This window comes from Gigantopelta aegis, chromosome 2 (assembly GCF_016097555.1).
Source record: "Gigantopelta aegis isolate Gae_Host chromosome 2, Gae_host_genome, whole genome shotgun sequence".
NCBI lineage: Eukaryota > Metazoa > Mollusca > Gastropoda > Neomphalida > Peltospiridae > Gigantopelta > Gigantopelta aegis.
In genome coordinates, this window is record NC_054700.1 from 48,349,941 (window position 1) to 48,363,719 (window position 13,779).

The 13,779-nt window shown below is 36.9% G+C and overlaps 1 protein-coding gene across 4 annotated transcripts in view; it reads right to left on the reverse strand.

Annotated features, from left to right (window-relative positions):
• The window catches only part of LOC121386554, a 204,627-nt gene that overhangs the window by 28,719 nt on the left and 162,129 nt on the right, over nucleotides 1–13,779 (reverse strand). For all 4 annotated transcript variants that reach the window (XM_041517505.1, XM_041517497.1, XM_041517513.1 and 1 more), the window contains one exon: nucleotides 5,227–5,388. In XM_041517505.1, coding sequence (XP_041373439.1) covers nucleotides 5,227–5,388 — 162 coding nt within the window. The remainder of the gene's footprint in view (nucleotides 1–5,226; nucleotides 5,389–13,779) is intronic.

The following is a 13,779-nucleotide window of genomic DNA, read 5'->3' on the forward strand; positions in this document are numbered from 1 at the left end:
CGACTAATAAATATTTCTACGATTAAACTTACATATTAAATATATTTTCTGGTTTAGCACATCCGTGTCTGTATTTTCAAGGTGTTTCTAGTCATCTTAATATTTGTAAGAAGCCCAAACTGGATTTTGTCTTCAAATAATTCCGTACATACAAAAAATAAATAAATTTGGAAATGAAATGAAATTTAACCTACGTGTTTAATATACAGCCACTAATATTTTATGCAGAAAAATGTATTTGATATGTAATTGCAATCGTTAAGAGGTCTTTGTTAGTTGATAACATCTTAAAAAGTACAGCAAACTCAGGAATGTCCCTTTAAGAACAGATTGAAAAAAGATTGTGTTAAACTGATGTGCTTTAAAAAATATTTAACAAAAAAATAAATAAAAAAGATTTTCTACAAAAGTTTTTTTCCCCCAAGAAATTAGCTCTGTATCCTTGAGAATGTTTACTGCAGCAAATTTACTTAATTAATAACTGAATAATGATTAATATACTAGTGAAAACAAAAAGTTGTTTTAAGGGTTCATCTGGCAAACGTCTGTGCTCTTTCAGACGAGGAGGAATTTCGTATTGATTCTGCGAGGTCTTCGGACAGAGTGTTGTTCCGGCAGTTGATTTACTACCGACTAAATCACAAAGATGACAGCTTCTGATGAAATAAAGAAGTGAAATCTATACGCCGTAATCTGAAACACTACTTCTACAGATGATGTGACAACTAGATGATCGTAAATCTAGTAAAAGCTAATAGTTAATAGGTTCAAACTTCTAACTCTGACTCCACGACACAGGAGTAAATTAATCACATTTGTTTCAAAACCACCAGCAATGCAGATCTACATTTAAAACTAAAAATAACAGCGGTGAATGCTAATGTTTTTAATTAGCCAAACCAATAATTATAAAGTTCGCCTGAAAGGTTTATGATCAAGGCTATATATTATGTGGATATGAAATGTCTGTTTAATGGCTAACATGTAGAGTTATTGTTCTGAAGAATTTTAAGTTCAAATTGTCTGACATAAAATACTACAAAATCCAAATGAAGTAATAAAAAAAAAAAAAAAAAAAAAAAAAAAAAAATTAATAAATAAATAAATTAATAAATAAATAAATACCAGTAAATTAGTTTCAGTAAAACCTTCTATGATTTATTTAATCAAAGACAGGATAATTGAATAATTTCAAAGAACATATACTTCTGGCACCTGTATGTATTAGGGGGAGGATTTAGCTGTCGGTTGAGTGATCGCTTAAAGGTGCTTGTGTCACAGGATCAAACCACTCTGGTGAATCCATTCAACAGCCGCTGATTAATTAATCTATGTTCTCTAGTGGTGACAGTCAACAGCCGCTGATTAATTAATCTATGTTCTCTAGTGGTGACAGCCAACAGCCGCTGATTAATTAATCTATGTTCTCTAGTGGTGACAGCCAACAGCCGCTGATTAATTAATCTATGTTCTCTAGTGGTGACAGCCAACAGCCGCTGATTAATTAATCTATGTTCTCTAGTGGTGACAGCCAACAGCCGCTGATTAATTAATCTATGTTCTCTAGTGGTGACAGCCAACAGCCGCTGATTAATTAATCTATGTTCTCTAGTGGTGACAGCCAACAGCCGCTGATTAATTAATCTATGTTCTCTAGTGGTGACAGTCAACAGCCGCTGATTAATTAATCTATGTTCTCTAGTGGTGTCATGAAACAAACCAAACTTTAAACATTTATGTGTGTACTGTATGTATAACACTGACCTACAAAACAGAGGTTAACCACAGATAAAAAATTAAATAATAATAATACAAATTACAAAACAATGCTCGGACAAAAGGAAATGAGTATTTTAACCTTTGGTTATGTGATATATGAGAGAGTGACAGAGATACAATGTTTAATAAATAAAAAAGACAAAATATGTATTGTCAGAAAGATTTTACTAAAAAAGAAATTAAACAAGAAAAAAAAAATTAAAACAAAATAATAATTATGGCATATTAAAAGAAAACCTTTTCCCTAATTCCTTAAATTTGTAAGATGTTTGAGGTTACAGTATTATCTGTTATTATGTTTGCATCAAAAGGAAACCTATAAATTGGCTGTATTGATGTGCGACTCTATAATGTTAAAACTCACATAATAATATTACCAAGTTTTAAACTCATAGCAACTTGCACAACATTTTTTTTTTTTTTGCACAAAAATCTGAATGAAAATAAAAATATTTCTCAGCAAAATGCCATCAAATTCCATAGGTCAGATATCACAGCTGTATATATTTCATTGAACTCTATCCTTTGAAAGTTTGGGCTTTCTAAGCTGGTCTTGGGAGTGGCAGTCCTCCTACAGGTGGTGCAGGAGGGATGAAACATTCTGTTATGGATCTCCTAGCTAGGGCAATGGCAGTTCCCCTAAGAATGATGTCCTAGCTAGGATAATGGCAGTTCTCCTAAGAATGAGCTCCTAGATAGATCAATGACAGTTCTCCTAAGAATGATCTCCTAGCTGGAGCAATGGCAGTTCTCCTAAGATTGAGCACCTGGCTAGGGCAATGGCAGTTCTCTTAAGAATGAGCTCCTAGATAGAGCAATGGCAATTCTCCTAAGAATGATTTCCTAGCTAGGGCAATGGCAGTTCTCCTAAGAATGAGCTCCTAGCTAGGGCAATGGCAGTTCTCCTAAGAATGATGTCCTAGCTAGGGCAATGGCAGTTCTCCTAAGAATGAGCTCCTAGATAGAGCAATGGCAATTCTCCTAAGAATGATCTCCTAGCTAGGGCAATGGCAGTTCTCCTAAGAATGAGCTCCTAGATAGAGCAATGGCAGTTCTCCTAAGAATGAGCACCTGGCTAGGGCAATGGCAGTTCTCCTATGATTGAGCTCCTAGATAGAGCAATGGCAGTTCTCCTAAGAATGAGCACCTGGCTAGGAGAATGGCAGTACTCCTAAGATTAAGCACCTGATAGTGAATCATGAAAGAATGCCTAAAACATACTCTCGTCTATCTTCTGCAGAGATATGATTTTGATAAAGGAAAACAGATTGGTTATTTCGATTTAATACATATAAAGTTACCAGTTATTATCAAATTTATATCCAGAGTGAAATAATTTTCAGTTGTTTTCGTGAGTGACAAATGAAAATTAATTCATGAGGGACATAAATTTTATAATAACTGGTACCGAGTTTGTTATTTTATTTATTATTTCAGCTATTTTTCACTAAAAGCCTTTATTTTCAACATACGTGCATGTACATATATAGAAACAATGTAAATCACTTTACACACTGTTCTCAGTATTGCTATAACTTTGTATTTTAATCACGTTCACAGATATTGTTCAAAAACAAAAGTTTTCTTTATTCTGCTAAAAAAAATCTATAATGAATTGTATTCAAATAAAATGTTGTTATAAACGTAAACGTAAACATAAACTCTTTAAACTACATGACCTCATTTTGTGTGTTTGCCAAATTTTGATGACATCAAATTTAGTACCGACAAGGTCATTGGTTTGTAAACGTCAAATCATTCAGTAGCATTGTTCGTTAAACCAATGCAGAATATTTTTCACTGAAGAAATATGGAAAATATTTTTCCTGTGACGAGTGACCACTGAAATAATGAAACTCTTTTGAATATGTATCTGATTATGCTATAAACTCCCTCCAGTCTGATCGACAAGCAGACAACAGTACCAAATTTGGTGTGCCATTTTGAGGAGAGTCTCTAGCTTGGCTAGCATACGAGCCTGAATGGCTCGTAAAAATTATTACATTGATTCTTCGAAATGACAGTCAACATATATCTCAAACTTCTGGGAAACCACAGTCTTGAATAGCAATCTTTTCCATGGTTTCATGCAAAACATTTAGCGTATCATCTGTTCTACTGGAGACGCATGGCACGGCTCGCTGGGTTGGTGGCGGGCTCTAAAGATTTGCAAACGGGGATTCCTTATGACACTTAAATTTTTAAAACCAAAATCGCACACTGCAAACTGATCGACCAATCTTGTTAATCTATGTGATGGATTACCTCAAATAAAACACAACCACACAAAGGAAACAGTCTTTCTGTTGTCTCCACAGAGGCTGTGTCCAGAAACACGTTTTTAAAAACCACAGAACAAAACAGCAAACAGGACTGATGAATGAATGATAATGACTCTATTACAATTAAATTACAAGTTTCAGAAAATTGTCAAACAATACATGTATAAATATAAAAAAAAGCAACAAAATCCCCAAAACTAGGGGATAACTCTCTACTGTGTTGTCCGATCTGCGAATAGGTTTATATATATATATATATACTCCTCCAACAGGATTCAACAAAAATCCAGACCTTTTCCCAAGACTCACTGCATTGCACAAGTGTACTTCAAATCTTCAGTAAATGTCGGCAATTGTTAGTCTCGATTTTCCAAATGTACTTTAGTGCCGAGATCGGAAAATGGCGTCAGATTCTGCCGGTTTCATGCAACCGAAATTTTCTACATGAGTCCTAAAGGCTAAAGATGAATTTCCATACCTTTTCCAAACCAACTCAAAAAAAAGGTATTTTTCCATACTTTTTCCAGGTCTAGAAAATGGATTTTCAAAATTCCATACTTTTCAAGGTTTTCCAGACTCCGTATGAACCCTGCTCCAAAAGTATGAATAGAATAATTCTGTGAATTATTTATTTATGAAACTTAAGTTGTGATCTTTACACAGTAAGATTTTAAGTAATCCATTTATATTAATGTTTAGCAATTATAATTTTGCTTAGACTGTTTTCTCGGCCAGTTGGATATCATTTTGTTTTCAGAGATAAAAATCAGTAATGACCAAAGCATCGAGAAATGTTAATATTGGTGGTGAGCACTGGCGAGGTACCGAGAGTGGCCCTAGGGGTAGGGCTGCACAATGGTCTAAACTGACGGCCTCCATTCAGAATATACATGTTCTTCATATTAGACCAAAACATATTGTAAGTTTGGGACAGAGAAAATTAAAACTTTTTGACATATATGCAAAAAACACAGAAACACTATATAGATGATTAAAAAACCCTGGAATTCTGGATAAATCTGGAATACTTTCATCTCTGTGCTTTTATCAGCATGTTTAGAATACCATGACAGTTGTGTTTTGGTGAATCAACCAATTGCTGATATTTTATGAACTAGATCACACTGACGTGAAAATAATTGTATCACAGTAAATGTTTGCCTACTTGTGACTGCGGCACTGAATTCCTCGCCACACGCGATCTTCACCACACAGCCCTGCAGGTCGGAGTCCGTGAGTCGCCGGGGTCGGTGCAGGAACATGATAGACTGACCGTGACCGAGTTCTCCATCCACTCCCGACCCCCACGTGTACACGTTACCATTAGCTGAAAAAAGAAGAAGAAAACAGTCATAATTTAAACAGAGAATTTTAGTTCATATTTCTTTTAAAAAATCTTGTTTTATCCCAGAAAACTACAAGCTGGTAATGTCAGGTCACAGGATCCCTACATCAGCTGTAGTTGAACAATCTGGAAGACATTTTGCAAGAACCTGAAAAATAATGAATATGTTACGAACTGTAACTTTTATTTCAGTCAAAGAATAATGGGACAGTTTTTGCATAAGACTGAAATACAGAATTCCAGGAAAATCTTAAGTTCTCTTTACTATATCAATACCTTATATAAAAAAGAACCCTGGCAATTTAAGAAATTGGCCTTGGCAAGAAAAAGTCTCCATGGCAGTTTTGCAGTTACTTTGTAAGAGGGGATTGTAAATTATATTAAAAAAAAAAAAAAAAAAAAATGAACAATGGAAAATGACATAGTTGAAAGTTTCATGGCAAAATATATGCTGAGAATATTGTAAATACTGCAGTATAATCACCACAGCATTGCCAATTGCTATGGTTAATTGCGATGGCTGAAATATACCCAAAGACAAAGCTGAAACATAATACAAACCGTACACATTTAATCATTAAAAAAAGAGAAGCAATTCACAAGTAGTCAAGTTTTGGGCACAACCTGCAAGTCTCAATTGAAGACCATCGTACAGTACTGTCCCAGGTGTGATATGGACTGTAATCTAAAACACCATGTTCACCATGGCCAGCCCTGACCTTAAAGGCCATTCTGGGCTAAACCAACACCTCTGGCAATGCCAGCAACAGCATAATGTGATGTAACAACAGGGAGTGTGCACCAGTGATCCAGCCTGACCTGTGATGCAACATGAGGTAACAGGGTGAATGAATGACTGGATGATGTAACAGAATGAATGAACAGACCAAGATCACAGAATGAATGATGTAATATATGGGGCACTACCACCACAAGCCTGACCTCAAGGAACAAACAAGAAGCCAGAACTGTTACCACATGTTACGAAAACCTAGCCTGCCTTTGGTCATGAACTCTGCACTGTGATGGTCTGTGATTTGCCCATTTGAACTGGTGAATGGGCAGGAATGGTTACCAAGAGGTGGAGTCCTGCTATTGTTTAAACAAGAGTTGTGTCCTCAAGAACACACAGGATTACATCAGATTATGCAATTCTGTTTGCAGAAAGTCTGCAGGGCTGTATAGGAGACTTCTATTTTTAAGCAGTTCCACTATGCAGGTGGTTACCTAATCACGATAAGATAAAAGTCAAATTTATTGCAGGCAAACATTTCACATTTGGAACAGTGCATGTGCACAGAAGAGTGTTATGAATAACATGCAGGTGATTTCCTGGACTCTGTATTAACTGGTTTTCCACGGTCTATTTTGTTCAGTATCATGCTGTCATTCGCTGCGCAAATTTGAGAGATTACTAAACAATTCTAAAATGTTATGTTTGTTTTGCTTAACGACACCACTAAAGAACATTAATTAATCATTCATCGGCTATTGGATGTCAAACATTTGATAATTCTGACTCGTAGTCATCAGAGGAAACCTGTTACATTTTTCATAATGCAGAAAGGGATGTTTTATATGTACTTTTCCACAGACAGGAAAGCACATACCATAGCCTTTGGCCAGTTGTGGTGCACTAGTTGGAACAAGAAAAAAACAATCAGTTGAATGGATCCTCCGAGGTGATTCAATCCTGCGATGCAAGCACCTCAAGGGAGCACTCAATGTTAAGTAGTAGTTGCTACTAAATTTTCAACTGATGACCAACTATCGCTAATCAAAATGTTTAAAACAAAATGTTCCCCACTTAATCCAGTGAACATCAACTTTGGTGACAAACAGATCAGCTAAAACCACACCAGGGTCTGAATATTTAGTCTACTTTCAAGACTAACAGGGTCTGAGACTTTATCACCATGACAACACCATAGAATTTATTTATTTATTTATTTATTTATTTATTTATTACCCCAGCAGGAACTGATAAAATTATAAAAATCATTATTTATTTATTTAATCCCACTGCCCCCTTTCTTTTCTCTCTTGAACTCCATGCTATTTCTTGCCAACCTGGCAGCTCTTCCTATCTTTCAACTTCTTTTGGTGTCCAACTCCACATCCTAACCCTTGTCTCTCCAACTGCAACAGGATATCACCATAGAAACTGATGTCATTAAAGTTCTGAGTTTGGACTCTAAAGTTATAAAAGCTTGAAGCATATGAAAACAGAGTTGTATGCCCAAGACAGCATACTTGAACCGTACATAGATTTAAAAGCAAACATAATGAACATAATGTAGAAATAAATAAATAAGGTTCACACAGCAGTTCTCAGTATACCATGGTTACAGATATAAAAAACCCTCGAAACACGGTAGCAAATAAATAAGTCAAATTGAAACAGCAGTTGCCATTATATATATATATATCTACTATGGTTAAGCCAGAATGGATTTATGTAGTTATTATTTCAGTGGGTCACTATGATATTTTTTCTCCCATTAAAGGAACAGACCCTAGTTTCAGCCCACGAAAACGCACACTAAGTTTGGTTAATCTACAAACCTGTAACACATTTGGATAAAGTTACAATTGATTGAAACATGAGTCTGTGACTTTGAAATGGTGAAATACCCTCTAAAAATAGACTAAAACTCGACTCTTTAACTGTTACTTCTCAGACACATGTGTGTTTTAAAAAATATATAGAAATGCATTTTGTGATATTAAAAACACCAGAATGACCAAAAATACTTTGAATGTATGGAAATGGATAATCTAAATAATAAAATGTAAGTAAAGTATGATTTCAGTTATCAAAAATGGCTCTAATAATAAAAAATATGCCTTAGTGTTTAAAAAAAAGGGTACGTCCCTTTAAACAAAGGTCTAATTTTTTACTTTTAATAAAACAAAAAGCATATCTAAGATTCTGACTGACCTGTAATAAATTAGGTTGAGCAGGTCACAGAAAGCAAACATCTATTTTTAAGGACATCTCCATGCAGCCTTACAGGCTTCAGTTTGTTAAGACGGCAGTAAACTGTAATGAATTCAATTTTCTACACTAACCCTATATGCACAGAACGCAAACAAACATGCTACCACAGCAACTGGAGAGCTGGAAAAAAAAAAAAAAAAAGCCCCCCCCAAAACTTCACCTTTGTATTTGTAAGGTTAGAAAGGGCTGCATGTGTAGAAAACAAAACAAACACGGAAGACGCACATCAACATAGAACGAAAAACAAGACCACTCGGCGAAAACACCTGAGAGGGTGTTTGATCTTTCATTAGAGGAGCGTGCGTGTCTTTGAAGCGCCGTGCAAACTTGCAGCAGTTTGCTAACAGGACTGTGCGGCCAGCCCGAAAACATGCGCAGTATTTGATCCACAAACACGGGCAGAATTCGCGGAAGACTCCAAATCAGAGAATAAACAGTGAATTAAGGCCTCGCGCATCTCACCTGGCTTAGAGGAAGAAAATCCACTTAACTCCGCTGTCACCCAAACTTGACCAAGCAAACATACCCAGTTTCCAAGGAGGCATTATATTTGGGTCATGTAACAGTTAAATATTTACCATTTCCCCCCAATCCTTCAAAAAACTATCTGTAGAAATTTTGTAGCCAAGGATGTGATGATATTTTGATCTGTTATTAAAGGTTCAATAACTGAAATCCTTTTAAAATCTCTTTCTATGGGCCCTCCTTTACTAATTCCTAAACAAAATCTTCAAAATATACATACACATATAAGAACATTTTAAATCAAACATAATTATAATGTCTTAAATAATAATAATAAAAATGATGATGATGATGATGATAATAATGATAACAACAACAACAAATGACAACCCTGTTCATTAAATTATATACATAATATAGCTATTAACTGTCTAACATAATAATTAAAATAAATATTACATAATAAATTTCCTTACATTTTATTGCCAGAACTAGTAGTACTGTGTTTGATAATGAAGGGGCAGGATTTAGTTAAGTCAATTGAGGTGCTTGTGTCGCAGGATTGAATAATATGGGTGGATCCATTTAACTTATTGTTTTACCCTCTGCTGCTAATGAAAAAAATGTAGCGGGCTTCTTCTGATGACTATGAGTCAGAATGACCACATGTTTGACATCAAATAGCTGATGATTAATTAATCAATGTGCTCCAGTTGTGTCGTTAAACAAAAAGTTTTTGATTATGAAATACATTGATGACAATAAATGAGTGAAATAATTTTCACTTGTCACAAGCTTTAGTGAGTGCAGACAAGTGACATGTATTTCATAAGGAACATAAATTTGATAATAACTGGTATCGAGTTTGTTATTCTATTTATTACCCTAGCTAAATATTTTTTCTAAAAGCCTTTATTTTCGATATATATATATATATATATATACACATACATATACTACATATATATAAAAATCACTTTACATACTGTTCTGAGTATTGCTATAACTTAGAATTTTAATCATGGTTCACAGAGAATTTTCAAAAACCAAAGTTCAAAATATTCTGTTAAAACAAATTGATAATGAATTGCATAAAACTAATTTTATTACAAGTTTAACACTGAAAACAGAAAGCTGTAAATACAAACTCTTTAAACTATGTGATGTCATTTTGTGTTTGCCAAATCGTGATGAAGAAAATGTTTTATTTAACGATGCACCCAACACATTTTATTTACGCTTATATGGCGTCAGACATATGGCTAAAGCCGCTTCATGGGCTATTCTTTTTGATTAGCAGCAAGGGATCTTTTATATGTACCATCCCACAGACAGGGTAGTACATACCACGGTCTTTGATATACCAGTCGTGGTGCACTGGCTGGAATGAGAAATAGCCCAATGGGCCACCGACGGGGATTGATCCTAGACTGACCGTGCATCGAGCGAACGCTTTACCACTAGGCTATGTCCCGCCCCCAATCGTGATGATGTCATATTTAGTACCTACAAGGTTAATTGTTTGTAAGTGTCAAATCGTCCAAATGGTAGTGTACATTACACCAATGCAGAAAGTGAGAAAATATGAAAATATTTCCTGTTATGAGTGACCACTGAGGTAATAATATGATATATAGGTGTTGAATTTGCTACCTTTTTGAATGAACGAAGAACATGAACCATTATGAAATGTACCAGTAAATGTTCACTTTGCCTATTTTTATCAAACTTTCTCCTTTTCTCTGGGGAAAGAAGAAGTCACTTCTACTTTTTCTATTTTACATTACCGGTAGGCCGGACTATTAAAACGCACAGCACACATCCCTTTTCTTTCCTTTAATTTGTATTTACCGACACAACCAGTGCATCCCTTTCCATGTGTGTTTGTTCCACTAATTTGATATCGTGTATAAAGTTGACATCAAACTACAATGTTTGTCCTCCAAGCTCTTCACAGTTGGAAATTGAAAATGCAAACCTTTAATTATTTGAAGAGTTTTTTTCTTGGTCCCTGTAACAGGTCAACTGTCAGGCCTTTGATGTCTGTGAAACAGGTTTACCTGGGCTTTGCTCATCACTATGTGACGATCTACCTGTAGATGGCCTGGTGTTGAATGCCTGGCCAAAACCTACCTGTAGATGGCCTGGTGTCGAATGCCTGGCCAAGATCTATCTGTAGATGGCCTGGTCAAGATCTACCTGTAAATGACGTGGTGTCGAACGCCTGGCCAAGACCGACCTGTAGATGGCCTGGCCAAGATCTACTTGTATATAGCCTGGTCAAGACCTACCTGTAGATGGCCTGGTGCCGAATGCCTGGCCAAGATCTACCTGTAGATGGCCCGGTGCCGAATGCCTGGCAGAGATCTACCTGTAGATGGTCTGGTGCCAAATGTCTGGATGACATCTACCTGTAGATGGTCTGGTGCCGAATGCCTGGCAGAGATCTACCTGTAGATGGCCTGATGCCGAGTGTCAGATCGTCACCATTTCTTATTTGTCTTTGTAACCTGTCCTTCTGAAGATGGCCTCTTGATTTGGTATGGGGTGTGATGTTAGGCTTTGTTTTGTTCAACTACATCACATTGATTAATTAATCATAGGCTATTGGATGTCAAACATTGGGTAATTCTGACTCATAGTCATCACAGGAAACCTGCTACATTTTTCCAATAGCAGCAAGAGATCTTTCTATGCACTTTCCCACAGACAGGAAAGCACACCTTACTTTTTAGCAGCATTAAAAGTTTTTATATATTTATATATATATATATATATATGTGTGTGTGTGTGTGTGCCCTCCACTTTTTGGCACTTTCCTATGCCCATGTCATGCTTGGTCTAGGATCAAACCCTGTCAGTGTGCCCATTGCACTATGTCTTGTTCCAGTCATTGCCCCACAAGTGGTATATTAAAGGCTGTGGTATGTGCTATCCTGTCTGAGGGATGGTGCATATAAAAGATTCCTTGCTACTAATGGAAAAAGGTAGCAGGTTTCCTCTCTAAGACTGTATGTCAGAATTACCAAATGTTTGACATCCAATAACTGATGATTAATAAAATCAATGTGCCCGCCCTAGTGGTGTCATTAAACAAAACACACTTTTTTTGTTGTTGCTGATTTGGTATTTAGTCGACACAATTTGATTACATTTGTACTGACCTTGGCAGTGTTGTGGTTTATTCAATGATGCACTCAAGTTATTTTTATTTACAGTTCTATGGCATCAGACATACATGTATGGTTAAGGAACATCCCATCTACAGGATAGTACATACCACAGCTTTTTTTTTTTACACCAGTTGTGGAACACTGGCTGGAACAAGACATAGTCCAATGGGCACACTCTAGACCAACCACGAATCTGGTGAGTGCTTTTTCACTGGCTACGTCCTACCCAGGGTTTCGCTCAGTCGGCTGAGTGCTCGCCTGAGGTGCTTGTGTCACAGGATGGAACCACCTCGGTGGATCCATTCAACTCATTGGGTTTTTTCTCATTCCAACCAGTGCACCACAACTGGTCAAAGGCTCAACGTGCCCACCGATGGGGATCGATCCTAGACCAATCATACATCAGGACAGCCGTATAACCACTGGGCTATGTCCCTCTCCATTAGTAATCTCCAGATATTGTTTCACAAGTGGCTTTCAGTGGGGTGAAACACAAAATACTTAGTCTAATATTAGAGAAAAAGACATCTATTACCACAACATAAGCTAGTCTGTTCAGTTAACCATTAATTTGTTCATAGACATCTTTGCTTGACACCAACAACCAATGTATTTTTCATTAATGTGTTATTAAACCAACCAACCAAACAATCAACCAATCAACCAACTAACCATCCCATCCAACCATTCTGTCCACCTATCCATCCATCCCATCCAACCATTCAAACCATCCCATCCAACCATTTCATCCATCCATCCCATCCAACCATTCAAACCATCCCATCCAACCATTCCGTCCACCTATCCATCCATCCCATCCAACCATTCAAACCATCCCATCCAACTATCCATCCCATCCACCCATATATCTATCCATGCAACTATTTCATCCATGTATCCATCCACCCATCTATACATTCATACAACCATTCCATCCATCCCATCCAACCATTCCATTCCATCCATGTAACTATTTCATCCATGTGTCCATCCACCCATCTATTCATCCATGCAACCATTCCATCCATCCATCCATACATTCCATCCATCAATCCATCTATCCGCCTATCGATTGATCCATCCATCCATTCCATCCATCCATCCATCCATCCATCCATCCATCCATCCATCCATCCATCCATCCATCCATCCATCCATCCATCCATCCATCCATCCATCCATCCATCCATTCCATTCCATTCCATTCCATCCATCCATCAATCCATCTATCCCCCATCGATTGATCCATCCATCCCTTCCTATTAGCAAAATTTATTATTATATGTGTACTTCCCAACACAAGACAGCACATACCTCATGTTTTAATACACCAGTCATGAAACAAAATGTGGTGATGCAGGACAAAACAAAGTGGATGCACTGGGGGGGGGGGGGGGGGGGGAGCAGTCATCAAAGATGGATACAGACACCATAACCCACCACACAAATGAAAAACTCATTTACGCCACCACCATGAAATTCAATCAGAATTACCCATTTTTCTTCCATGAAGACGTGCACTGACCTTTCCACTGTTTACACGGGTCAATTACCCAGCAGCTTAAAGCACAATAACAAAACACATTCTTCTATTATTCTCCATTCTTTCCTCCATTTGTTTTTTCCGTTTTGTCCTGTTTTGTCTCCCATCACGGGGACCAGGGCCATGTTAACCCCAGCTGTTGTCCGGTGAACTCCCTGCCCTGTGTGTAATCGGTTCACTCTCACAAGACC